The 26,327-nt window shown below is 40.0% G+C and overlaps 1 protein-coding gene and 1 long non-coding RNA gene across 2 annotated transcripts in view; one reads left to right on the top strand and one right to left on the bottom strand.

The window, feature by feature from the left end:
- The window catches only part of LOC120325009, a 79,694-nt gene that overhangs the window by 31,512 nt on the left and 21,855 nt on the right, over positions 1 to 26,327 (top strand). The gene's annotated exons all lie outside the window — the stretch shown is intronic.
- The window catches only part of CHRNA7 (cholinergic receptor nicotinic alpha 7 subunit), a 39,788-nt gene continuing 13,709 nt past the window's right edge, over positions 249 to 26,327 (bottom strand). Inside the window, exons 3-10 of the mRNA XM_027736916.2 lie at positions 17,871 to 17,915; positions 15,596 to 15,705; positions 10,034 to 10,113; positions 8,680 to 8,847; positions 8,093 to 8,287; positions 6,720 to 6,806; positions 5,975 to 6,084; positions 249 to 3,895 (exon numbers count right to left, since the gene is read on the bottom strand). Of these exons, the coding sequence (XP_027592717.1) occupies positions 3,377 to 3,895; positions 5,975 to 6,084; positions 6,720 to 6,806; positions 8,093 to 8,287; positions 8,680 to 8,847; positions 10,034 to 10,113; positions 15,596 to 15,705; positions 17,871 to 17,915 (1,314 nt within the window). The 3' untranslated portion in view covers positions 249 to 3,376. The remainder of the gene's footprint in view (positions 3,896 to 5,974; positions 6,085 to 6,719; positions 6,807 to 8,092; positions 8,288 to 8,679; positions 8,848 to 10,033; positions 10,114 to 15,595; positions 15,706 to 17,870; positions 17,916 to 26,327) is intronic.

Raw genomic sequence — 26,327 nt, 5'->3', positions numbered from 1 at the left:
AGAAAATCTGGGGCTTTGGTTTACCTTCTTTTCTTGTTAAAGAAGGTGAGGAGCTGAAATGTCACAGGTGAACTGAGACTACATCCTGCAGCTAGAGACTGTAAAGAGAATTTAAAGAAACCTTTTAAAAAAAGTCTTACATAGTATTATCAATTCCTATATAAAATAATTTAATATTTGAAGTACTGTTTAAATAATTTTTCTGTATTTAAAACTAACTTTTTAAATTTTATGTTTGGAACTTTTTTGGCATTAACACTTAAATAAAATTTTTAAAATATTAAAAAGTCTTTTAAATATTCAATACAATTCAATATAAAAACAGAAAAAGCAATATACATTGTTCACACATAGTATTGTACATGACAGCTGAGCTCTAGAGTGAGCTTTTGAATTTGTCAGGCAAGCCACAGCTTAGTTGTGGTGAACCACTTGCTTACCCTCTGGACTCTTAAGATTATAACAGATCCTTCCCATCAATATGTAGTCTTTAATATTATATACACATACTGTATACAGAATTTAATTTCCATCTCTATGCCCAAATTGTAAATAAATATTTTTTCACAGCGTTTAGATCAAAATATTGTTTAGCATACACAAATATATTTGACACACACAGTTTGACAAGAAACATACCCATTTTGCTCAGCTCAGTTACAGGGGAATGGGACTCACAGGTGCAAAAGAACATAATGGAGGAGTTGGCACTGTTATATTTAAAATGTATAATAAACTTACTACCAAATGTCTACAGGTTGTGTTAACAGCAGGAAAATGAGGGTTCCCTTGTCCCCTTGGTGCATTTCCATGAGTCCTGCCAGCCATGAAGGCAGTGGAGGAGGCAGAGTGCTGGTGCCTCACAGCTCCTCTGTCTCACACCTCTGGGGTTCTCTGCCCGTGTCACAAACTCCCTGTTACAGACTTTGGCAGGACTTCACTAAAAGCCGAGCACCAGGCTCCAGATTTTAAGCCCAGGCGTGTCTGTCACTGATAATGGAGTTTACTATCAAATTGTAACTTGCTTTCTCCATCCTCCTGTATTTAGCAAGATGATTTCTACAGATACTGTAGGTGGATTTGGGTGCAAAGAGAGGGACTCTCATGCTTCCTACATTACATGTATCATGATTGCATTAATTGTGTCCCATTGTGCAAGACAGTCCTCAAAAGTCTTCATTTCTTCCTAGGAAATTATTCTCCAAGAGGACCCCAAAAAACTTACAAAGACTAAAGGGAACGCTCTACGTAGCTACTTAGGGATACTCGCAGAGAGGAAACTACCAATGCAAATCAACATTCCCACCAGGAATGCCAGCCTAGGAACATTACTCAGGGGAGCAGCACGTGCCACATGATATGTGTAGTTATTCACAAATGAACAAAACTCACATTTCAGATTTTGGACTGAAAGTTTCCCATTCATATGCAATCTACAAACTAGAAACTACTTGCAGGAATTAGTACATGGCTTATTGTTAATCCTTGTTCCTGAAAACATAACTCCTTTATAGGTAATTCTATGGTTTCAGGATGAGCTTTCAAGGTGGTGTTGAATGTTTTGCTCGTGTCTTTGCAGTGTAAGATTCTAATGCACCTTCAGGAGGACAGAATTCACAAACTGTGAGAGATATCCTGCCTTCCTTTCACTCCTCCTGCCTATCTCAGGCAGGAAGGTGCTGGCACAAGGTGTTCACTCAGGTGATGGATGGTACCTGTGGTGACTCTAGGCTTGGTCTACATGAAGTTTGATTCTCCTGCTTTCAGGGGAGCAGACTCTGAAAAGGAAATCATTACCTAGGGAGAATAAGCATTTCAGTCACTTTATTTTAATCCACTTAGAAGATAAACTGAGGCCTTGAGTTTATTTCACAGTAAAAACATGGTACAACAGGCCCCTGTTCATGTCTCTGAAGACCTCAGCCAAAAAATGGGGATTTTGCAGGATAAAAGAAGCAGCCAGTGCTAAAGTAATCCTCCCCCACATCTTTTACCACTTACATCACTGGTTGGGAATACTGGTGTGCCAGCAAGGGATTAATTCTCAGCTATTTTGTACACACAAAGTTTCAGGTCCTGGTATTCTCAGCTCAGTCCTTTTCATTAAGACATCAAAGTGACATGAACTATTAGTTTTGCCTTTGCAAAAGTCTGTCTAGGAGAATTTGTATTTAAGTCTTAACCTTTCTGTGGATGTATATGCTATGTATATATAAATGTATATTTATACATTTCATAGTTTGTATCAGACCTGAAAAGCTTTATTATTCATTAGTACTCATCTGATGATAAACTGAGCAGAAAAGGTGCAGTTTTCTTGTAAAGACAATGTTATGGTGACTCAACAGAAGGAGTTCTAGAGAAGGCTAAGCACACAGCAGATCAAACATTCCATTTTTAAATGAAAACATTGATCTCAGGATTTAATGGCTTCTTTTCTTTTGAGTCCTCACTTATGCTTAAGCCTGTACAAGACACTGAGTTACTTTTCCCACACTGAGGTCTGGTTAACAGTAAAGAGACAAGTGTGGGGGTTGCTGGTTTTTTTTTTTTAAACAAGTGATGATAAAGGCATCCTAAATCAATCATTTTTCTTTTGGTAGTTAAAAAGGTCATCAGTTGGAAGAATGCCTTTCTGGGGAGAAGGAAGAAGTAGTAAACACTGCACAAATTACTGTGAAGCCTGTTTAAGAATTCAGGCCATATTTCTAGGTCAGATCCAGAAAGATATGGAAGGACACGTTATATGGTGTGTCCCCTCAACTTTCAGATCTTTGATTCAGAATTCTGAAAGTCGTTTCTGCTCTATTCAAAGTGCATGGAGGGAGGTACAGGCTGACTGGTTGTGAGTGAGCTGGAGAGCTACACATGACAGCTCAGTAAGAAGCAGTAACCAAAAAGCCAACTATTTCTCCCTTTTCTCTCTGCTGTTTGAGCATCCATGTGGATTTTATCCCCTCCTAAACATCAGTGTTTACAATCACTCATTCTAATAGTTAAGATGGACCACATTATCCTTTGTAACAAAATCTGGAAGAAGTGACATTTCTGGCATTGTCTACCTCTGATTTTGTAATGGCCAGTTCAAACGTGTGTGAGAGACTGTGGTGCAACACTCTGTCATTCTGAAGGGACTTGCAGCCACTGCATTTTCCACAAAAGAGCGCTCAAAGGAGCTGTGCCCAGGCAGCCCAGAGAGAAATCCTTAGCTTCCCTTCCGAAATGGTGCCACTCTTCCAAAAGGAACTCAGGACCAGAGAGGGGGGCAAAAGAAAGCAGACAATGAGAAGCAGTACACTCATTAGAAACAAGCAATCAAAAACCCCACGTTCTTATTTGCTACATACCATTCAGAGAAGCAGGTTCTAGTTGGGAGTTAAGCAAAATCTTTAGACACGGCCTCTACAAAGTTTGGTGCTGACATTAAAATACCAATTGTACAAATGATGGTGAAGACTGAAAAGGCCATCAAGCAGAGCCGATCCACTACAGAGGCTGCAAACTTCCACTCGTTGCAAATGGCTTCCTCTTCATCCTGGTCTCTGAACCGGTTTGCAATGTACCTCACCTCTTCCAAAATCTTAGCCAGATCTGGGTCGCCTTCAGAGGGGTGGCCACTGTGCAGCAGGTTTTCTTCATCTGTTGGTGAGCAGGTCATCCTCCCACAGATTACCCCTGAATCGGTGGTGGGTGTGCAGTGAACCCCCTCCAGCCCCCTGAAGCCAATGTAGAGCATGTTGCCATTGCTGGACTGCTGCCCGCTCACAGTGTTCATCTCCACGCTGGACAGGCTGCAGCGGCGCTGTTTGTGTTGGCAGGCAGGACGCACTTTCTCCTCCCCTGGTCTTTTCATCCTCAGAAACCAAGCACACCAGTTCAGAAGGATGATCCTTGTCTGAAAGAAAAGGTTGAGAATAAACATCTCTTCACACAGCCACTGTTTTTGGGTGCTGCTGGTGTTGGTGCAGCCTGGGGGACTGTCTGGTCTGTGGTCTCTGCTTATTCTGAACAGGAGTTCTAGAAAATGGGGACAGTTTTCCTGCTGGTTAATTTGCCAATCACTGAGGTTGCTTGATTGCCAGCTTGCAGTGCTGTTGATTGCCTCAGACTGACTAGGAGCACTAGGACTTCCCCTCCTCTGATGGGAGTCTCCATAGTCTCCAAATACTGTTAATTTTTCCTGGCATTTGAACAGTGGTACAGCAATCTTTTCCACCTTTACTAGAAACCATGGGTTCAACGAAACAAAACACTTACTGAAGAAGGGTTACTTTGTAATACTCTTAATAGCACTACTTTGAATTGTAGTCAGTAAGTTTACAATTCTTTTACTTGTGTTTGTGCTCTAATATTAAATTCCCAGGCCATTACTGTTTGGAAGGGGCTGCTAAAACAGATTGTATACTGGACTGGACCACCAAGCTTCACAATGGTTTGGCTCTGTTTTCACGTTGCGTTCATGACAGTTGATTGCAGATTTTAGAAAACAGATCTCAATATAATATGGAGAAAAGACAGAAAAATTACTTTGATTTAAAAAATACCTTTCAGACTTAATCAGTGCGTATTATTCTATTGTTTTCCACATTGCCTTAATCCAGCCTTACCAAAAGTGCAGGCAAGCCAGAGACTGTTCCAGTTCTGATGAAAGCTTCTATAATTTATTTCAATCAGATTTTAAGGGCTCATTCCAGCATTTCTTTTCCAGAGCACTAATGAAATATTATTGTCTTGTATAATATGCAAATTTTACACTATAATTATATTTGGTCCATTTATTCTGACTGTGGATTGCCACTCAGAGTAGATTTTATATCCAGACAAGCATCCTAACCAGAGATAGATCTTTCCTTGTTACTCTCTTTACACTGTCAAGGTTCACCAAGAAGGATAATATTCGTCAACTGTGGGCCTGATCCAAAATCCACCATATCCAACTCATGTTTGTTGGTCTTCAGCTTCTCAACACGACAGCTCACTGTTCAACCTCAAGTACTCTGTTTTCTGAGGACATTTGGCTCAGTTCTAAATATTTCTTCCCTTTCGGTCATCAAACATGAGTCTAAAGAGATACATCTTTTATTCTCTTCATTGAAATTTATTTTAAAGTCACTACTCCAAAATAGGCCAGGGGATATCTCATTATCTCTTATCCTCAGGGCACTGCTGTGTGCACATTCTTTCTGGCTAGTAAGGATAATAACAACTCATTGTTTTAGAGGGAAAAAAAGGAGAAAGGTCTCTCCATCTTCAGAAATGCCTGATGCTGCTGTGAGCTGGGGGAAGTCAGAAGAGGGGACAATTGGCTGATGATTCTCAGCAGTGTGTAGTAAACCAATATGAGCATAATGTTCTCTTTAAAAACAACCCCTCATAAAAGTACTTTCTAAAGAAAGTCTTATGTGCTTATAAATATGCTTTAATTCTTCTTTGCACTTTATAGATGTTCTTGAACTGAGATTCAGAGATCAGGATTTTCAGAGCAAGTTTCACTTCCCCTTTAACAGCCATCTTTAACAAATGCTTTTTAGGATATGGATGTTTCTGTATAGACAGCACCTAAATATGTAGCAGTTGCACCTTGAGGGTAGTGTAGTTCATGCATTGATCATCTCCAGCAGCACCTTACTCTTTTATCTGTTTCACTTCACTTCATTTATTTGTCTGGAGCTTATTTGAAAATCCCCTTCATTTATATACATAGCTTTAGCAAAATCCTGAGTTGCTTATAGCTGTTTTGAGGGATATCAGAAGCAAGTGGAGGTATATTCATTCTCTCTCTTGCACACACATTCTCTAAGAAACCAACCACACAAAACATTTCACTTCTGGTGAAACTACTTTTCCAAACAAAATGTTTAGAAAGGATTTATATGTTTTTAACAGTAAGAAGCGATCAGAGGCCCTCAGCTATCTGTCACATCCCTGACCTGGACATTTGTGAAATGGACAGTGAAGGAAAACCAAACCTTACCCATTTAGGCATTTTTCCGCCATCTGGATCATGGTGGTGGTATTGTAGAACAATAACAGTGACAACCACAGAAAGACCAACAATAATCATAGTGCTGGCAAAATACTGAGCTGCAAAATAAACAGATAATTACAACAACATACTTTGGCTGATACAGCTTTTGTAAGGCCTGTTTCTGTACATGCATACATAGTGTTTAGCTCTTTTCCCAGTGTAGTGATACACATGCTACCTTAGGTACTTTTGAAAGACTTCTCAACAGCAGAAAGATCAGTCATTATTTAGAGCCAAAGTTTAGCAATTGTTTTTGTGGAACTGAGCACCTGCCTCTTCTAAACAACCTTGAAAAAAATTGTCTTCTAATTTTCTTTCACCTGTATTATGGAGACTGGCTAGTACTTCTTTTGAAAAGTTTCTTTTTTTGTTTGAACAATTACAAGGGGAAGATTCCATTATGTTTAGCTCTAATTGGAGTTAGGAATACAGAGCATAATCTGGTGAATTCTGTCAAAATTGCAACAAATCTTCCATGGAAAATTGACTCCCTTGTGCTTTTCCCAAATACACATAGGTTCTCCGCTTCATTCAGAGCAGAGAGCACCACCAGAGCCTCTCCTCAACTGGCAGTATTTTTCTAACCCAGCTGCAGTGGGCACTGCACAGGTGGGGATTTGCCTCCCTGCTGCCCTTCGGGCCCGTCACTGCGCCCTGTCTGACCAACAACCCCGAGGGAATCCAAGCTCACCGATTAAGGGCACGGAGTCAGAGGTTGCTGGCATAATTTCAGCCACAAGCAGCATGAACACAGTGAGAGACAATAAAACTGTGATACCTGAAAGATAAACACGAGGTACGAAATTAGATCAGTAGCTCGTAACTACAACACAGAGAGAAACAAAATGAATCTGAAGGAGTGCTCTTGGCGAGATCTATCCCACTGTGCCCCTGCACCAGCACGTTAGTGGTGCTCCTGTCCTTCTTCTACCACCTCCAGCTCAAGGGAGCAGTGCTGCCAAAGTAGCACCAAAGCTTGCACAGACATAGATATTTTTAGATCCTTGTAACTGTTCAACTTTTCTGACCATTTGCTAATTAGCTGGGGTAAATCAAAGCAATTCTTGTACCATGTTTGCTTTAGAAACATGGTGTGATTTTGAGTGTTTGAGCATGTGACAGTTGATTAATTGTCATGGAAGCTACAGGTGGTGTCATGCATAAATTTCCTGAAAAGCAGATTTGCTGTCTTGGATAGACTTTGATATTGTCTGACATCAGCTGTTGGGTTCTGCAGGGAGCTGTGCCCAAGCACTCTCGACTGTTGATTTTTAGAGTTTGACTTCTGTTGCTCAGTGATGAGTTCCCATCTTTCTAGAACAAGGCTTAACTGTTTTCTCAGGACTAGTCTTACACAATCAGGAGTCATTGCCAGCTGGGAAAGATTTAGGAACAAAGAATTCACCTTAAAATATTGGGAGGGACTACTTGATTAGGAAGGCTATTGCTTGATGAGGGAGGCTACCACTTGATGAGGGAGGCCACTACTCATTCTGGAGAAATGTCAGTTTTGTTTCTACCTTTAAACAGCTTTGTCTACTTAGTAGAAGCCAGTGCATCTGAATTTTTGTATGGGACTAAAGGTTTCTTTACATATTTAACCTCCATCTTAAAGATCAAACACTCAAAATCAGATTTGTTTCACAAACTAATACTTCAGTTAAAATTTGCTGTAAAAAGTAAAATAGGAGCAGTTAGAATCAATCTTTCTGAGAAGGCACTGTAGGCTTTTACTACAACTCAGTATTAAAAGGAAATATTGAGAAGAATTCCATGTTAAAGTGTTCAAATGCATATTTGTAAACTTAAGCTTTACTTAATGAATCTGAGATTTTTGTTAAGCAAAAAAAATAAGCCCCTGCTTCTTAAGGAAGGTAGCCAGGAATTGTTTGTGCTTCTGTTGGTTCTGTTTGATGTTTCACCATCAAACAGTAAAAATAGCTCATGAGCCAGAACAGGACCCACAGGCTACTCCTCCTGCTTACTAAGACTGTTGACAGGAATTTTTAAAAGGACAACTTCTTTTGGTTTAGTCATATTTATAATATCCTATTAATAACTTACCTAGTGAGATCTTTTCTCCTGAGTCTGCTGGAAGCAGGAAAACTAACAAAGCAAGTGCTGATATCAGTACACAGGGAATAAGGAGATTGAGTCCATAATAGAGAGTCCTACGTCTCATGGTTACTGTGAATGTTACATCTGGGTAGGGTTCTTTACAACACTCATAAAAGCTCTCAGTCCTCTTCCCAGGAACTCCTGTGTAGGAGGAAAGAGGAAAAAACCCCAAAATTAATGTGAGTAAACTGTATATGATGTAGCAATTATTTTCTAAAAGGATAAATGTAGCTTTCTAAGTTCTACCACAGATAAAACTACTTCTTTAAGCTTAATTCCCAATTAAGTAATTTTTTCTCAGACCATGAAGGAAAATCAGATAAAAGATACTTACAGAACTCAAGCAGCAAATTTGCCAACTATTTTTTCATGTTGATTTGCATCTCACAGCCGTTGTCACAGTTTCAAATGCCACCAGCCAGGGCATTTATTAATTTAGTTTCTATCTTCATTTCACGATTGTTATTCCATCCATTTCAGCAGTGGGGACAAGGCTGCAAGTTGACAGTGTAAATAAGAAATCAAGAGCTTACCTACTAAATCCCACTCCCCATTTGAAATGTAGCCAGATATATCTGCTTCTTGCATCTGTAAGTCCAAGGACCAGCCTCCATAAGTCCAGGATCCAAACTTCAGGTTACATTTCTGAACGTCAAATGGAAACCAGCGCACATCTATGTAGCAGGAGCTTTTAAATATGCCTGGATGGGATTTGAAACAAGAACACTGAATTTAAATGCTTCTTCCACAGAATTTCACATGTATTTTTTAACCAGAACTTGTTCTGTATCACGCCTTCTCTTTTTCACTTGTAAAGCGTATTTAACCTCAGTTTGTCTTGACATGTAATGAGCAAAAGTCAGTCATGGAAAAGGGGAAGAACTGTACCATTAATGTATTGATGTTACAAACTATTTCTTAATCACTTTTTCCATTTTGGCACGTAGTGGGAGAATATTTATAGAAGAGCTCGGATTTCTAGATCCTGTATTTCAGAAAGAAATGAAGCAGAATATGTAATCTGTTTCTATTTCTTTTACTGGCTAAAGCAAGAAATCCTGAAATATTATTTGCTGTACTATTAGATTTCTATGATCTTGATGTATTCAGGAAAGCTAGCTTCTTATTTTTCACTTGTTGAGTCAGGCCCTGTCCTTCAGCAGCTTTCAGAATTGAGTTGAAAAGCCTCCACCAAATGGAATATCTTAAATCAAAAGAATAACAGGTAAACCCCTGAAATCCCCTTGGGATCTTAGGTGGAAAAACTAATTTGTCTGGAAAGCACTTGGCTCTACTGCTGTAGTTTCCAAAATTCAGATTCTGAGAAGAGTTAATTCTAATAATTATGCTAATTGAGTTGGGGAACAGAAGCAGTACTCCACTGATATATATCCAAAGTCAGTCATATATCAAATAAATGGCTACTTTCCTCTCAGACTAAAAATTGTGTTGATGAAGCATCCAGTGAATCATTTTAAATAGAAATACATCCAAGATATTACTAAATATCTTACTGTAAAATCAACATATTAGTAAAAGAAACACTACATTAATTAAATATATTTTTATTAAGAGGCATTACCACAGCTTTAATAAAAACTACCTTTTTATAGTAAGGAATTTTATTTTTTATCTTTTTTTAATATTCCAAACTTCTGAAATTGTGCATTATGACAAAATTATTTACATAATTGTAATAAAACATGTATCTTTGTGGTGCTTTTCCTGCAAAGATGTAACGATGTAACTCATAATGCACCTAGACTTAAATCTATCAGACGATGCCACCCAGATAAATAAAATATCAGAGAACTGATGTCAAATTTGAAACCACACCATGCATAAATGGTCTGAGTTACCAACATTTGTGGCATGCAAACGGCCTACCTGGGGGCAGGTATTGGCAATGTCCTGAAGAATTGACTAAAACGTTGGTGTGAAAAGTCGCATCAAACCTTTCATCAGCACTAGAATAGGGAAGAAACAAAAGGGGTTATATGCTCTGTGACTGGCTGAAGAGTATCTGAGATGAATCTGTTCTTCATAAAAGGATTATTTCACCCCAAAAGCTTGACAGCTTCTCTCCTGTCACCCGTTTTCTGTGGCCTCAGTGTAGCTGGTCTGATACTGTTGGGTTTGTTGCTGATTATCAGCCGTAAGTGAAGGTGGAGCCGCCCCATTCCTGCTGCTCACCTGTCCCAGCAGACTCACTACAGTGCCTTGGCTCTATTGCTTTCCATTTGGAAAGTAAGCTCTTTCTAAAAACCTCTCAAGCATCTGTACAGGTAACTCTGTTCTCCTGCTGTCTGTGTTACCAGCAGCTGATGAATACTGGGGAGATGGATCCTCCAGGGTCTGGGTCTTCCTACCTTTTTGCATGGCTGAACATCATTACTACCTGTCATACACGAGATGCTTTAATGCAGCTCCAGCCTTCGTTATCCACCTCAGAACCCACAAACTGGGTTCAGAAAAAAAGGAAAAAGAGGTCCTATTAGAAGTGTCAGTGCAGTGGTGCTGGCCAGGACCACCCTGCTGTGCTGGTCTTACAAGTCTCTAGAAAAGAACCATAATGTTACATGGAGAATGCTCCAAATTATTAACTGGCAGCTACTGCCAAGGAATATCTCAACTACATCTGGCACAATGTCCCGGGAATTTACTAGGCATTAACATTTTAAGAATTTCTGTACGGGAAACAACCTATTTTCAAATATTTAGATGATGAAATAATGACTCTTTCTTAGGAAAAGAAAGTAAGTTTGCTGACTAAACCCCAGAAACCTTTGGTAGAGATATTTAGATTACTTAGCATTGCAATAGACATTTACCCATTATAGTATTGTGCCTTATTTCACAGTTCCCATTTACTACTGGGGGTTTTTGCAGTAAGGGATTGGAGATTCTGATCTGTACATTCCTTAAAGCTCAGGGCCTGGGTATTCAAGAGATTGTCAGAGTGACTGGAATAGGTGCCTGGGTTAAACTGCACACAATGTGTTGGGAAGGGACCAGCAGGGAATGGTGTCAGGAATGGCACTGGCAGTGAAGGGCATCTCGGAATTGTTTCAGGAACTGCTGTGTTGAATCCACCTCTCATGGCTGCTGGCCCTCATTATAGACAAAGGCTCCTTTCTCAGGCCTTTATCTGAGCAGAGAACAAGCAAAATGAGACAGCCAGGCTCCTGTACTTTGTTGTGCTGTTTGTAGGTTCCAAAGAGCCACCTCGGGGGGTGGGTTGGCACACAAAGCAAATGCAGTGCCAGCTGTGCTGGGCAGGGCACAGGAGGGCACACAACGCTCAGGGCCTGCTTCCTGCAGCAGTCTGGGCTTTCCTTGATCTAAAATCCTGGTCTCTCCAGGTCGATTGGAACGTGAGAAGTTTCTGATGTCTCTTTGCCTATTAGTGGTTCAGTACCTCATAATTTTCTAATCACCTTTTAAGACATTATCAGAAAAATACAGCAAAAATCTAAGATGGGGATAAAGAGAAATATTCGTCATTCTAGCAGAAAATAAAGTATCTTAAAAGGTGGGGTGTTTTCCCAGCAAGGGAAGACCCTTATTAAAATATTCTTTTTTAAAAAGAGGACTTTAATATTTAATCTAGTCTGATGCAAATTTTATATCTCAGGAGCTAAAATAAAGCAATTGTTATTTTAGAGATTTTTAATTTGCATTTTATTTTCCTCTCATGTATTTGAAGAAATTAGATTTAAAAAAATATCTGGACTGGTCTGTGAAATATGCAGACAAGAAAAAGCTAAATCCATAATTGCCTATACGGAGTTGCACTTTTTCCTGTGGTGAGCAGAAGGCTCACAAGTGCTGAAAATATTTGCAACTGTTTAATTTGAACTTTAAAGGCAAGCAGAAAAGCGTAAATATTGTGACTGTATCCTGACTGGATTCTAGCACTTCGAGGGGCAAAGGCAGTTCAGCTCTGAGGCAGCTGAACCAGCGTGAGCCACTCCTGCAGCTCCACAGCTCACGGCTGCATTCTCTGGCTTTGTGTTGCAGTTTCTCTTCCTGTTGGAACTCTAATTGTTTTCCCTCCACATTTTGGCTGCTTGCTTTCGTGATATTTGTAAGAAACTGGTACTGCAAAGATCTCTACTCCTGGCACTGCCAAATCTGGTAGAAATGGAGTCAGGGGATACTGGGGAAGGGGGTACCAAGATCATACACAAACACATCCACTGGCACAGGTGTGCACCCACACATGTGCTGAAGACTCATTTCCTCAGGAAACCAGACTGTAAGTCCTCCAGCAAGGTTCTATATTAGACAAGTAATTGCTTTGATTTGAAATTAATAAGGGCTACATGATGGAACTCAAACAGCCAAATTCGGGATGTAAAAACCTCCATGCCATACAAATTTCTTGTAAAGCGGAAGGTAATGACTCCTAGACTAGATTCCCTTCTGTTCCTCTGGAGCAGAGGGCAGTTAAGCACCAGGGAGTTGCTTCTAAGACCTTGCTGCTGTTTCTGGTAACTGGCAAAAATATCATTTTTGAAAGAACACAAGTGATGAAGCAACTCAATTTTCATTGCCACATGACTTTGCCTTTCATAAGACACATTCCTAAAAGAATATCCAGTGGTACTCAGATTCAAAGATGAAATTCTTTTTTCTGAAAAAGGGGGATATGTGTTTTTCTAAGTCATGTTTCTGATTGTTTTATGAAGTGCACTGCTTCAACTGGGAATGCACCAAGTGACTGAGCCTGTGCTTGATGAGACTTTGGACTGAAATGTGATGACAGAAAACTATTTCTGCTACACTTCTTCTTCAGGGTATAATGACTTGAAAGCAGATATTGATTGCAGCACAGTGAGATGGCAAAGCTGTACCTAGCAGATAGAATCCCACTGGGACCTATCTGGAGAATCTCAGGTTTATAAAACTGGAAAAATGAAACTTAAAATGACACGTAACTACCACAATTCTTGTTATTCCATGAAGTACCAAACACTATGTGGCCGTTTGGAAAATAATTCTACCAGAAATGAGCACTTTTAATAAGCCTAGTAAAAAGCGGGAGAAAGCTATACATGACATTAGCACAGTCAATCCTGGAATTTGTACACAGGCCAAGGTTTTCTTCCCTCAAAAATATTACAGATTAACTGGCCCTGCTCTCTTCACAATAGACTGGTGGTAAAATTTAATACAGCTGCCACAATTTCTCTGTCCTGGGCTGCAGCAAGATGTGTAAGGATTCAAGACATAGTGAAACAAGCATTCATTAAGATGGAAAGTGAATTTATAGTTCATTAATTTCTTTGTAACTGCAGATGCATGTCCCTAGTGAAGCATATAGCAATTGAAAGCATCTATCTCAAAATGGCATGTCACTATACGAGAGCATTGTAATATTCCCAATGCAATTTCATACAGGAATAAGAATTTGTTTTAAATAGCTTTGCTCTCTGACTAAACTCTGAATAAGAGTTTTGGATTAAATATGAGTTTGAAACAGAAACACTGTAGAATAATTAATTCATGACTGTGCCATAGTTAACAATCCAAGGATTTGAAAACCTATATTAACAGAAAAATTGTGGTTTCAGTTTTTCAGGTTATTGTCACCCTTCTCATTGTATAAAGCACTTCAGCTACAGGTAGTATGTATGTATCAATATTACTAATTTCTAAAATACTACCCTTTCATTTTGGATATACTTACTTAAATATTGTAGCCTAAATTCTTAGACACATTGAATGTCTCCCTCAGGTCTGTGATTTATGTGAGGAAGAATACTGTCATACTCAGTCTTTTGGGAACCTCTAAACTGCTGTTGCAGAGTACCAATTTTATGGCATACACAGTGTGTTATTCAGCAGGAGAATGGAAATGAAGGTGTGATTTGTCAGATTCTCCCAGGAACACTGCCATTGATAGAATCAAGTTAGCTAGGAAAAACTGCTCAAGAAAACAAATTTGCATTGAAAGATACGTTAAACAAGATTAATGTTGCTAAAAACCACCTGTCCTGGGTATCAGGCTGCTCCATTTTGTGCACAGAACTTTTGAAAGGTTTTTTTAGGCTGGTTTATGGACAACTGAAGCACTCATTGCCATGCTTAAACCAGAACCAAGGAGTAAATCAGCCAGGCAGTTCCCCTAAGGATGGTGAACTCTACTGGAGATCACCCCAAATCCTTTAGTGTCAGTTGTACCTCCAGGAGAAGCACTGCCAAGAGCACAGCAGGAATGCAGGCCCCAAGGGAATGACAAATGCTGCCACTGGGAGCTGTTATCCCACTCTTACAACTCAACAACACCTGTGACAGTGACATTGCTCACAAAGGTGGTCACCAAAAGAGAGCACAACTGCAGCTGATACACTGGGTGCAGCTGTTCTCTAAGTCTTGTTGCAACAAAAAGCAGCTCCTGAGGTGGGAAGGGGGAGTCACGTTGATAACCCACAGCACGGGGTGTTCTTAGTGGACACATGGCAGAGAGACAGAGGAAAAAAAGCCATCAGGAAGACAAAAGGTTCATGTCACCTGCATAGGCAAAAACCCCCCAACATGCCCTGGCTGCCACAGCAGAGCCAGTGCAACATGTACAGAGCAGATGGAAGTTCTTCCCAGTTCCTGGGGAACAACACACGAGCCCCAACAACGGCAGAAAAGGCACATTATTGACAAGCAGGCAGCTCTCAGTGCTTTATCTCGTTAAACTAAATAAATTCCACAATGGGAACTGCCATGTAATGGTGCAGCCAAAGAATCTCTCAATGTCAGCCAAAGGTTCTGCAGTGGATTGATGGCAATCTGTGTGTCCCTGAAATAGGCCCAACTCAGAACAGTTTGAAGAGGACAGCAGCAAATCTCACAGCTATTTTTATAGCAGAAAGAAAGAGTGACATCCCAACTGGACATGGAAAAATGCAAAGATCCTTATTGGCTTTACCTGTCCTGTCTATAGTGAAACCCAAACTAAAACTAGACAAGCATGCAAATGTCAGATTTGAATTCACCAGTAAACTTTTAGACCAAACAGTTTCAGAAAAATTATCACTACTTGTACTATTAAACACAGCCAGAAAATCTGCTTTTCTTATCATCTCACAAAAGCCAACCAACTATAGTTGGTGGTGGGGATGATATTGTTATTTATGAAGTATTTGCAGATATGACCTTCTGTTATGTAAACAGGAGACTGGTAATTTTCCAGTATTCCAAAAACCTGGCAAGTTTTGGAAAAGTATGTAAAAACTTACACATTTTGCTGGGATGATTATGTCATTTACCTTGCCTTATGTCTGTGACTGGACAGGGTGCTACATAACCTCACCTAGACTCCCTTTTCCATGAAAGGTTGGAGCAGCTGAACTTTCAGGGTCCCTTCCAACCTGGGCTATTTTGTGATGCTATGATTCTGTATGATCTTCTCTCCTTCCCCATGTAAAAAAATGGAAAAAAAAGTGTGTCTACCTGTTATAGAGAAGAATATCAGGCTTCCAAATCAGTCCATCTGGGAAACGGACGTTCTTCACTCCCGGGTACTCAGACACGTTCCACTGTAGATAATGATCTGTCCAGTACTAAGCCAGACACACAAAAAGTGGGTTAAGTCATCTCACCCACTGGTTCACTGTAGTTCTCTAGGGACTGGATAGACTAAAACAATAGGTGTTCTCTTGGTTCTGTTTAGCTTCAGGCAGTGAAATGTTTTCGAAGGGTGAATTAGGCCATGAGCAGCTCAATGGAACACATAAAAACCTCATTTTCAATTCCCACTGCAGGGCACAAAACAGCCTATACAAGATCTGGGGTGCTTGTGTTTTACTGTTCATGCTGTCTCAGGTGCCAGTTTGGGGTTGAATTGCTTTTCTAATTCACACAGTTACTACTTCTCATTTTTTTTTCATAAATTTTAAGCGCACTTTTACATTTTTATTTATTTCAGAGAACAGTAAAATGACATACATTTACCTTAAGCATGCTTTGAATCTGTCTAGTACCCCATTAATAGACAGTTCACAAGCAAACACTTTTTTTTTATGTGTGCATAGGCCAAGAACAGTGGCTACATTTTTTGCAGTAACCAGATGGTCTGCTCATTGCAGTCTTAACACGTTCCATATCCAGTATGTGCTAAGGTGAATAAATCAAAAGAAATGGAGAATGTATAAAATAATCAAGAATTTCCTTGGGGGGGAAAAAACCAATCTCAGAAAGGATAAGGATGCTATGGGATAAAAGAGAAGGAAAAGAAATGATAGCTTTTTGAGTATGAATTGTTGTCTGTTTTCCTGGTAAGAAATCATAGCAACTATAGTCATTGTAGCTCAAAGCTAAAAACATATTATATTTGACAGTTTTAATCTTACTGTACAACAGGCCTGTAAAAAAACACGAGTTGAATGCTTCTTCCATGTCAGATTTTCTTTGTGAATAAATGGAATAGCCATGCTACCCTTTATAGGGTCACCAGTGATACACATATATATCACTCATTTGTTTCCTAAGGCCTAGCACAGTGCAAGACAGGTGCCCTATATAAAATGTTACAATAAAAGAAAAAATAATACACTTAAACTGATTGAGCTGGTTAAAGAAACTGAAAGGTGTAAAGTTTTTGCAGAAGCAGAGAGATTGCCTGGAGTAATAAAAACCTTCTGTAAACCTTTGCTTCACCCAAACAGTGTCAGGGATTTAACTAATGGCAAATTCTCATCCTGGCTGCCACAGATGGAGAAAGCTCCCTGTATCACCCTGTGTCTGTAGAGCACAAAGTCATGGCAGAAATGGAGTCAGAAAGTTAAGAAGCATCTTGTTAAGTCTAAGGGATAATTTAACCTTTCAGAGAAAAGAATTTCAAAATGCCCTCACAAAATTCTTGAACAACCTATTATTTGTTCCATTTATTAACAAGTGAGTGAAAATTAACTCCTGTCCAGCAATGCCATGAGTTAATGTGGACAAAGTTCTCAGCTGGGGCATCCAGTGGTAGCAACAGATAGGGGTAAGTAGTTAGAGAGCATATAAAATTCTGTGACAATTTATGGCAACTAAGAATTGCAACAAAAAGGTAAAATAAAGCTACTGTTCAAAAAATGACCACCCTATGTGGGCAAAACAAGTTGGGAAACCAGGAAAAATTATACTATTCCCAGCTGGACATTAAGAAACTGGTGTTCCAGTTCCTCTGGCAGTTTCTCAAGGAGACAGTCAACAGAGCAAGTGGGATGGCAGGGACACTCATCAGGACAGTGGCAGCAGCTCTCAGGGATAATGAACCTCTTTGGAACCATTTTTCCCCATATCAGAAGAGTCAGCTGCCAATTTTCAGAGTGCTGGTCAGAACAGCTACTGCAGATGAAATGCAGTTCTTGCATGTTCTCTGTCACCATCAGGTGATTTACCACAACATAATGGCTTTGTTGAAGTGAGTGAAAGGCACTTGCACCTGCAGTTGCTCAGCCTGGGACTCTCAGGTCACCCTTACCCTATGACAAGGAAGACTTTAGTGTGACTGAATCAACCAAAATGAGTTCATAACTTATTTAGATGTAGTGACTCAAATTCTTTAAAGTTCTCAGAAACATCTAGACCTAAAGCTCAGCCTTATAGTTTGCCATTCAGTTTAGCTTTGTCCACTGTGCAGCAAGATATAGAACAAAAGCCTGAGAGTTTTCTAAAATTCAAACCTCTTACCAGATTAAACTCAAATATCAAAGGGGGAAAAACTTGTTTCAAAACTTACCATTTGTAGCCAGATATTTGTTGTTAATACTTGATTCTTTTCATCCTGGGTGGAAGAAGAAGGAGAGGAAGAAGAAAAATAAAACCCATCACATCTTAGTACCATACAGATAAAACAATACCAGTAAATATATTTGACTATTATAAAATAGCCAGTTGTGCTAAGGTACCTTTCAAAGCAAAGAGAATCACTGCCTCTCACTTAATGCAACAGAAGTTTTCACAGCCAATGATGTTTTAATGTTATTTCACAGCCAATGATGTTTTAATGTGTTGGGGCCACACTGAGCAGGTTCTTAGCAGGCCAGTAGCACCACTGATCCCAGTGGAACTGTACAAAAAGTGTTGTATCAGCTTTACCAGAGAACTCTTGTCAGGGCAGAATATTATTCTTCTGCCTGGAACAGTTCCAGTTTGAAGGCCTTTCCCCTTGCCTCTTGTGACTATTTGATGTAAGCTCAGGTGACACAATTAATGCTGAAGGTAATTAAAGAGTTTAATTATTCACTTCTCAGACACAGGAAAACATTGGCGACCTTTTCCTGTGGAGGCACCATCTCAGTATCCACCTGGGTTGTGTGAAGCTGATGGAATATCCCATATACAGTCAGTATTACACATTCTCCAGTCTGAACACCCAGTCCCTGTAACACCAGTCACAGCTCCATTTACACTCTAAGTGTCTTAGGAAGTTCAGTCACATGTGCAGCAGCAGCTGCCAGAGCTGTTCGTATGTCTAGACCTCTCAACTTAAATCTGTCACTCTTGAGCTTAAATGTTGTTCCTAAATGCCCAAAGATGGCTAAAAAATATTTAATTGCATTTTGTACCATAAAAACAGCTCTTTTTTTGTTAATACAATTTACTAACAGTCAATATTTTTTACTCTTTTGCTGTTGCTTTTGTGAATTTATAACTGAAGAGAGATCCTGAGAGGCCTTTAATTGAAGCCATTTTAGATCAGCACAATAGTAGAAAGTTACACAGCATGTAAAATCAAGTACTCTGCAAGGGATAATGGCATTTTTAAAGAAAAGGAAGCCTTTTGAGAAGCAGCATCACTAAATATATGGCAGGGTTGCTAGGTTGTGTATAATCACAACTAAATATACAATATACAAACAAATAGAAATATTTTAGATAAAGATCAGTAATGTGCATGAATAAAATCTGCCCTCAAATGCACACTCTTATCTTGCTTTAAAATGAAAAGTAAAATAAAAAATATAAATAAGTACAGACCATAGCTAGTGGTTTAGCACCTTTCCTCTATATTTTCTGCTTCATCACCTCCACGAACCTCAAGTGAACATCTCATTTAAATGGCATCCTAGGGAAACAGGTCTAACAATTTAGTTTCAGAAATCCATTATTAAACTGCATTGAATTTTCATGCTGAAGGCATTGCTGAAGATGTCAGGCAAAGCAGTAATTAATTTGCAATAGTAGCTGTTATTCTCTACCATATAAACATTCATTTAGAGCCTCCCTCAGCAACAACCTGCTTATGGCACTAGAGCACAACAAAACTAGTTTGCATGGGGGTTTTGATTCATGACTAAAGAGCAATCCTTAAGAGATCGTTCATATCACCGTGAATTAAAGTCTGTCGACAAGTGTTGAACACTGAGGACATGTGAAATGTTTCTATTCATCATAGCCAATTTTAATCAGAGGTAAATACCACCAATGGTTACTTAGCATCCAAAGTTTGACAGCATTTTCTCAAAGCTCTGTGTGCTGTCCCAGATGAACCTGACAGGTTCCTATAACGCAATATCTCAGGTATTGCATCTGAGCAAAGCCAAGAGCAGCACTGCTGGGTGGCTTCTCTGCACAGCAGACAGTAGTTGTGTTGCTTTGCATAACTGGCTACTCAGGAGTGCAGAGCGATTCCGAAGCCATTATGTTGTGGGAAGCTTGTTTCAGGGTTATTAGCTGAATGGCACGTCCTCCTGCATGGTTAAACTCTGAGTTAAACTCACATTTTATTCCCAGTGTGATCTCTTTCTACACACGAATGGCCCCAGCTTTAAATTAGTGATGTTTCAGAAAGTCTCTTTTCAGTAGCAGGAAAAAACTGTACTAAAGCAGGAGTGTTGCTGATGCTTCAACTACTGATAGGCCATGGGGAGATCTGTCAGCCCTGAGCCCACAGCACAGGCACAGGGGCTATTTTAGGAGTACCAGGAGGGAGCTCCACTATCAGCCAGTGCACATCACAGAACCAGAGCCATCACTGAGCAGTCAAACCAGCACAGCTGAGGGCGACAGCAGACTTTTAAGCCAGCTGTGCTGCTGGCAGAATGATTCAGCTGCCACTGCCAGGCAGCTGGACACCGGCAGAGTTATCTCAGGTTTGCCTGCAGGAGACCCTGCAGACACGTTCTGAAAGCCAGGAGTTACTCTGAAGTGTGATCTTTCCCTCAAACCTACCCAGGAGAAGCTATCCTGAGAGCACTGACTCAAACAGAACTTGTGTAGTGAACACAAGCCCTAAGTAAGAAATGTGTTAACTGTTGACTTTCAAAAGGATGTCAGCACATGTAGTATCCACACTAGAAAAGTTATGCAGGAAAAAGCAAGGGGAGAAAGAAGTAAAATAAGCCTGCATGCCAACAGACTGGCAGGCAGTGATGTGCAGAACCTGGCAAGAGACACGTGCTTCCCGGAAAACTTGCATGAGGTGACTGAAGTCTATTAGCTGTAATTCTTGCACTTCAAATCCAGATTCTTTATTTTAACACAGTTGAATCTCACCTAAATTACAGAAAAAGTAACAGCTCTTTGAACTCGGTTTCAATTACTTTGAACCTTAATAAAAGGCTTTGTAAAAACATTTTAAGATATCACCTGTTACAGCATAATGCTGAGTTCCTGAAGCTAATAATTGTAGTCTGAAGTTAAAAATAGCCTGGCAGCCAGTGAGAGACATGTAAGACACTCCCATTACAGATTTTCACTTTTATTTGCTTGAATGTCATCCTACTGAAAGCAGCAGGTTAGTCAGTTCATTAGCTCTTATTGTCTCAGCACTTGCTCATTAAAGATTCCCAACATCATTTGGTTCACAAAGCCAAATTACCTGTGCCTAATGACATTTTCTCCCCCATCATTTAAAACCCTGTTACGTTTAGTTGCTGCTTCACCTAGCTTGGGGTTTTCTTCCTGTTCATTTTTAGGGTCATTTACTGAGCTCACTAAACGGTATCACGTGAAAAAGCCTGAATTTTTATAGGATTAGTGCTGAGAGGGTGGGCTGGAGGGTGGGTTAAGCGCTCATAAAATGGCCAGGTGACAAAAGACTGATGCTGTGTCCACACTTCAGGCAGCCATAATGGCAAGACGAATGTGAGATCCTCAAAACTTACGGAGAGCAGAGAAAGGGCTGGACTTGTGCATTCCTGCCCATCGTCCTGGTGCACACCAGCACCCTGTGGCCAACCTCCAGGAGGCCAGAGCAGGCTGTGGTCCAGCTTCACCCACCTGCATCCTGCCTGAAAGCCCCATAGTGGCCTCTTAATCTTCATAACACTAAGGCTACACGGGGGTCTACTGCCCTTCTCCCCTCCTCACATGCCAAGGTCAAAGCTAAACCTTTCTGTTAAAGGTGGCTCAAGGCTTCTTAGTACTGCAGGCAACATTGAATTTTGCTGTCTCAGGGGTGAGGATAAAAATCAGTTACTTAAAAAAACCAGCCTGGAGCTTCTGCAAGGACACTGAAATGAAGATGCAGCTGCTTGCTGAGGACCACTCTGATCATCCAGAGGTGGGAGCTGTAGCACCAGCAAGTCTTGATTCTGAAGAACACAGTAGAGGGTTCAGAGTCGGGCTGCCCCACCGTGGGTTTGCAGTCATTACTCCCAAAGCCTAAGCATCACCCACATTGCTAAAAGGCAAGATAAATTAAAATGCAAATTTGAATGGAGTCAAGAATTTTGGGGGAGGCTGCACAGAAAAGCTACACCACGGGTTGTCAATGTGAAACAGGTTTCTCAAGCAACGTCAGGATGAAGAAAAAGGCAGTGTACAGGATTAGTGAAATGAAAAATCTGAACTCCTGATATCTCTTCCCCACCTGACTTCCCTTTCACCATGAAAGGAATAGGTTACTGTAATTTCCCCTCACTTCTGCAGTAGTCAGCAAGAGACCTTTTTATCACAGGAAAATGGTTTTGACTCAGCTTACAGCACACATTTCCAATTATGCAGAAAATGCTGTATAAACAGGCATTACCAGTGTATAAATAATATTAATAATATTCCATGATCCAGTATGTGAGATTCAACAGCAGGAACAGACCATGGAATGTTTCTGATTTCTTGAAAATAGGTGCAAAAAACAGAAAATGATTCAATAAAATGTCAGAAGTGGAAAATAAAAATTTTCACTGTTTCACTGCATTTTTGAGACCACTTCAAACTTGAACACACATTTCTATTTGGTGACATTTGCCATATTGGTGACATTTTTGTATGAAAGGAGAACTCTGGCATCTATGACTTAATCTTGTAGTGGTACAGCCCACTCCTGGGAAGCAACACTCCTTCAAAATTACAGGAGCTGTTGCAAACTGTTGTTCAAAGGGAGTTTAAGATGATGCATCACTTCACTGTCCAACCAATGGTGCACCAATCCTGCATGACTTGGCCTTGATTTAGACCAGCCTTACATCAGCTGCTAATTTGCCCTGATTCTGTTGGTGCTGAGCAGCTCCTGAAAGTTGCTCTTCATTATTTTATACTCAGCTCCGATCCAGTGACATCAGTGAAAGCTGAAGGTGTTTAGGACATCACCTTCTTTTCCACATTCCACTTCAAAGCCAAATTCAGCCTCGAGGCACCTTCACAGCTTGGATGATACCTGCCTGACTCTTCTCACCTGCTAACTCAGACTCTGGCTCCTTCAAGTCTTTAGGGATGAAGCATTGCAGCTGTGCTCAGGGTTTAGTTAAATATCTCCTGTAGCATTAAGCTGAGTTTTGCAGTTAAATCTCTAAAATCCAGCCAGAAAACATCCTCCTTACTTTGTGTGCTTCTTAATCTTTAATTTCTTCTAGCTTTTTTTTAATTAAAGAATTAAACTCTAAAGGCCAACCAAAACGCGAGTACTTAATTGAAGTGAAATTTGAAAACTTCTTTTCTATTGAGCTTTTAGGTTTATTAGATTTGTGATGGATGGCATGGGAATGGCTCTTGATACTCTGCATGCTTGAAGGTCCCTGAAATAGAGAACTGCTCAGATTGCTACCTTTATCCACTTTAATTTGTTAAGAAAGCTGACTTTGGACTGTAATGAGGAGCAAGGCAATAAATGGCTATTCTGGGACTAACTGAGATATTTAGACTCTTGGATGGGAAACAGAGTTTCCCTGTAGGGACACCCCCTCCTCACTCTCGTCCAGTCCCTGCTTTCATTTGTGATGCAGTGAGTAAAGTTAAAGTCCTCTAAATCTTTAGCATTTTCCTGGTTTGGACTGGTTTCACTTATTCAATTGTTCTTATTTCAACCCACAAGGTTTATCTTTTCTTTCCAGTTCTCCTCCCCAGCAGGGGAAGAGTAGCTGAAGAGTATTTGTGAAAGAGTTGAATCCAAAGTGTTAGGGTTAAGGACTGTTGGATGTGTTGGCTCAATTTTGTAAAAAAATTTAAAATACTTGTAGGAGAGGGTCATTGTTAATCCAGTGAAGTTTCCTGCATGGGACGGGCAGGATTAACGTCTGACTCTGAACTCTCATTCTATTTATTTATTATTTTGTTTTAGAGCCGTGTGATACATTCAGTAGCTCCTCTGCCTGGCCATATTTACTAGAACTATCTTTTGTATAAATTAGGAGTGGGCCACACTTACTAGAAATAGTGCTGGATCAACCAAACATTCCAGCTCAAGTAACCTCCCCTTAGCAGAGTGCTCTTCTTGCTGTCACTTCAATTCTGTGCAGCTTCTCACCTTCAAAATATGACCTATCTTCACAAATGTTTCCTCAATCAGCATGTTAATATTTAAAGTTCATTCTATGGAAGCTTTATTTCAAAGCAATATCTACTTAAAACATTTTCCTTTCAAATGCACCCATCCAGGCTGGCCTACATATATACCTGTAATGTCATTTTCTTTGTTACTTTCTGGCATATGATCCTCAGTGCTTGTTGAACGTTTTCCTGTCTTGACAGTTTGCAAACATGTCCCTTCCATCAGGAACATGTGAAATTTTTCAGACTACTTATTATCCTTGGGGGTTTTTTAATTAAATTATTATAAATGTGAATATATGAGTAGAAAATCAACAAATGGTTTGGGAGGTTTTTTTGGTAAAATTTCTTTGTAAATCTTCCTTCTAACCTACAAGCACATTGTTTTCAGCAAATTAGACTAGACTGGCTGTAGTTCTGGTCTGCTTTTAACACTTGAGCCAGCACATATTTAGTACAAGGTATGCTGTGAGTTTACATAGCTACAATTCAGACTTAGTGACTTATGTGCAAGTCTAAAAAAATGTGGATTTTCAGGAATGTGTTGTGCCTGGGTATTGAAGCCTGGAGTTCCTCTGTCCCATGCACTGTTCAGTTCCACAAAAAGGAGAGAAACAAGAGTAAACCTGAGTACAACAGACAAGTATGCTTCTGCTTATAGTAAAGTTCTGTGAAAGTTGAAAGTTCTGTGAAAGTTGAAAGGTTTCTAGAGTTAAAATACCAAAATGCTACTAAAGCATTCTGTGCTGCTGGGATAAGAGTAGATGCTCATTTTGAACATCTCATTTTTTGTTTAAAATAAAAATTAGAAAAATATAATTTGAATTTTACCTGAGTTAATGTTGGGTTTGGAGTATGAGATAAGGAGTCTGATTGTTTTGCTTGACTTAATTCAGGTGAAATTCTGAGGGGGGTTGTTTATTTTGCTTTTTTTTTTTTCCTCACTTGTGCCATGTGTGCTTTATTTTGCAAGTCTGGAAAAGGGCAGCAGTTTCTCCACACCAACTAATCTTACATACCCTTACAAGAAGCATTTGCTTTCTCCTCAGTTACTTTATCTTGCTTTAAAAGAAAGGCAGAGTTTGCTCAAAACATACCCAGGTCTCCCCAGACAGAGGCAAATCTTACACAGCAGAAAAGCTGTTGCAGAAAGAGCAGAAAGAGCCAGCTGAGCTCTGAGCAGAGCTCCTGGGTGAGGAGCCTTAGAATGGGGGAAAGTCTTTGTGTCCCAGACACTCTCTGACAAGTTTGCTGACTGGGCTGGCCATTGACTGCACCAGGGCTTTGTCCTGGCAGGGGCTGGAGATGTATTTTCACCAAGTTTCAGAGAAAAGAAATGGAGATTATAAATATGTGTAAGAGCCTCATGAGGTACCATTCTTGTTACCATGGGGACATAATTGTAACAGCAGCCTTTTTTCTTGTTTGTTTTTTTTTTCCCCCCAGTACATCATTGTTAACAAGAGATTGTATTTAGATATGAAAACATTCATCTTTGCAAAGACAAGTAGGGATGAGGTGTATGAAATGAGCAGAGCAGAGCATAACCAATAACATACTTCAGCACATCTTGTGTGAAAAAATATTTGTTGAAGAGCAAGATGGGGAGGTTGCAGTTTTCAAGTTACCTCGTGAATTCCCACGATTCACTGTAGGTTTCACTCAGTTCAATTGTTAAATATAGTATTAAGCTTCAAGTGCAGTCACACTTATCACAAGCATGCAAAGTAATTACTGTGTTCAGCTGCTTTATTTACAAATAATTCTTCATTCCTTTGTATTCTACAGGGGCTGAACCCTGAATTAATGTTAAATACTGGCTCTAGGTGCTGATTAGCACTGCCAGTCTGACACAGACAGGCATCCCGGCTCTGAACACGTGCTGGCATCTGGGAACTACCAACCATTCCACAGGCTAAGAGTGAATGATAGAGCACCCACAGCCCCACTCCTTAGACAGTGTTAAAACCAGAGGGAATCAAAGCCTTTGAACTTGATTTATTTTCCTAGAGGTAGCTGAGAAACACAGCAGTTGAAAGAAGAGGTTGTTACACTCAAACGTAGCAGTGATGCCAGGGCAGCACGATATCAAAGGATGTGACTCTAGTTTTATTCTTGCTAATCAACTTTAAGTCATATTTGACTTTTTATTAAGCCTTTCTTCTCAGAAGGTTTAAAAGTCATATGATAATCCTGTTACAGCTTATATGTTTAGCAAACTGAAGTGGAAGGAAAGTGGGTGACTTCAAGGAAAGAAGAGAAAGTTATGGGAGAGCAAGGAGCTGAACAAAGCTGTCTCTCCCTGTGTGTGATCAGAGCACAGAGCTCCAGCACCACTCTGCTGCTGGCATTCACCTATCCTATTTTTGTGAATAACAGCAACAAATTTCCACACCTGACCATGTTGTCCATCAGCTCACATGCTTAAACCTTTGGGGAACATCAGAGCCACAGAGACAGAGGCACCTTACTGGGACATAACCAC

Source organism: Pipra filicauda, unplaced genomic scaffold (assembly GCF_003945595.2).
Source record: "Pipra filicauda isolate LSUMZ 115617 unplaced genomic scaffold, ASM394559v2 scaffold7_size6619720_pilon, whole genome shotgun sequence".
NCBI lineage: Eukaryota > Metazoa > Chordata > Aves > Passeriformes > Pipridae > Pipra > Pipra filicauda.
This window is presented reverse-complemented; position numbering and strand designations above follow the sequence as displayed.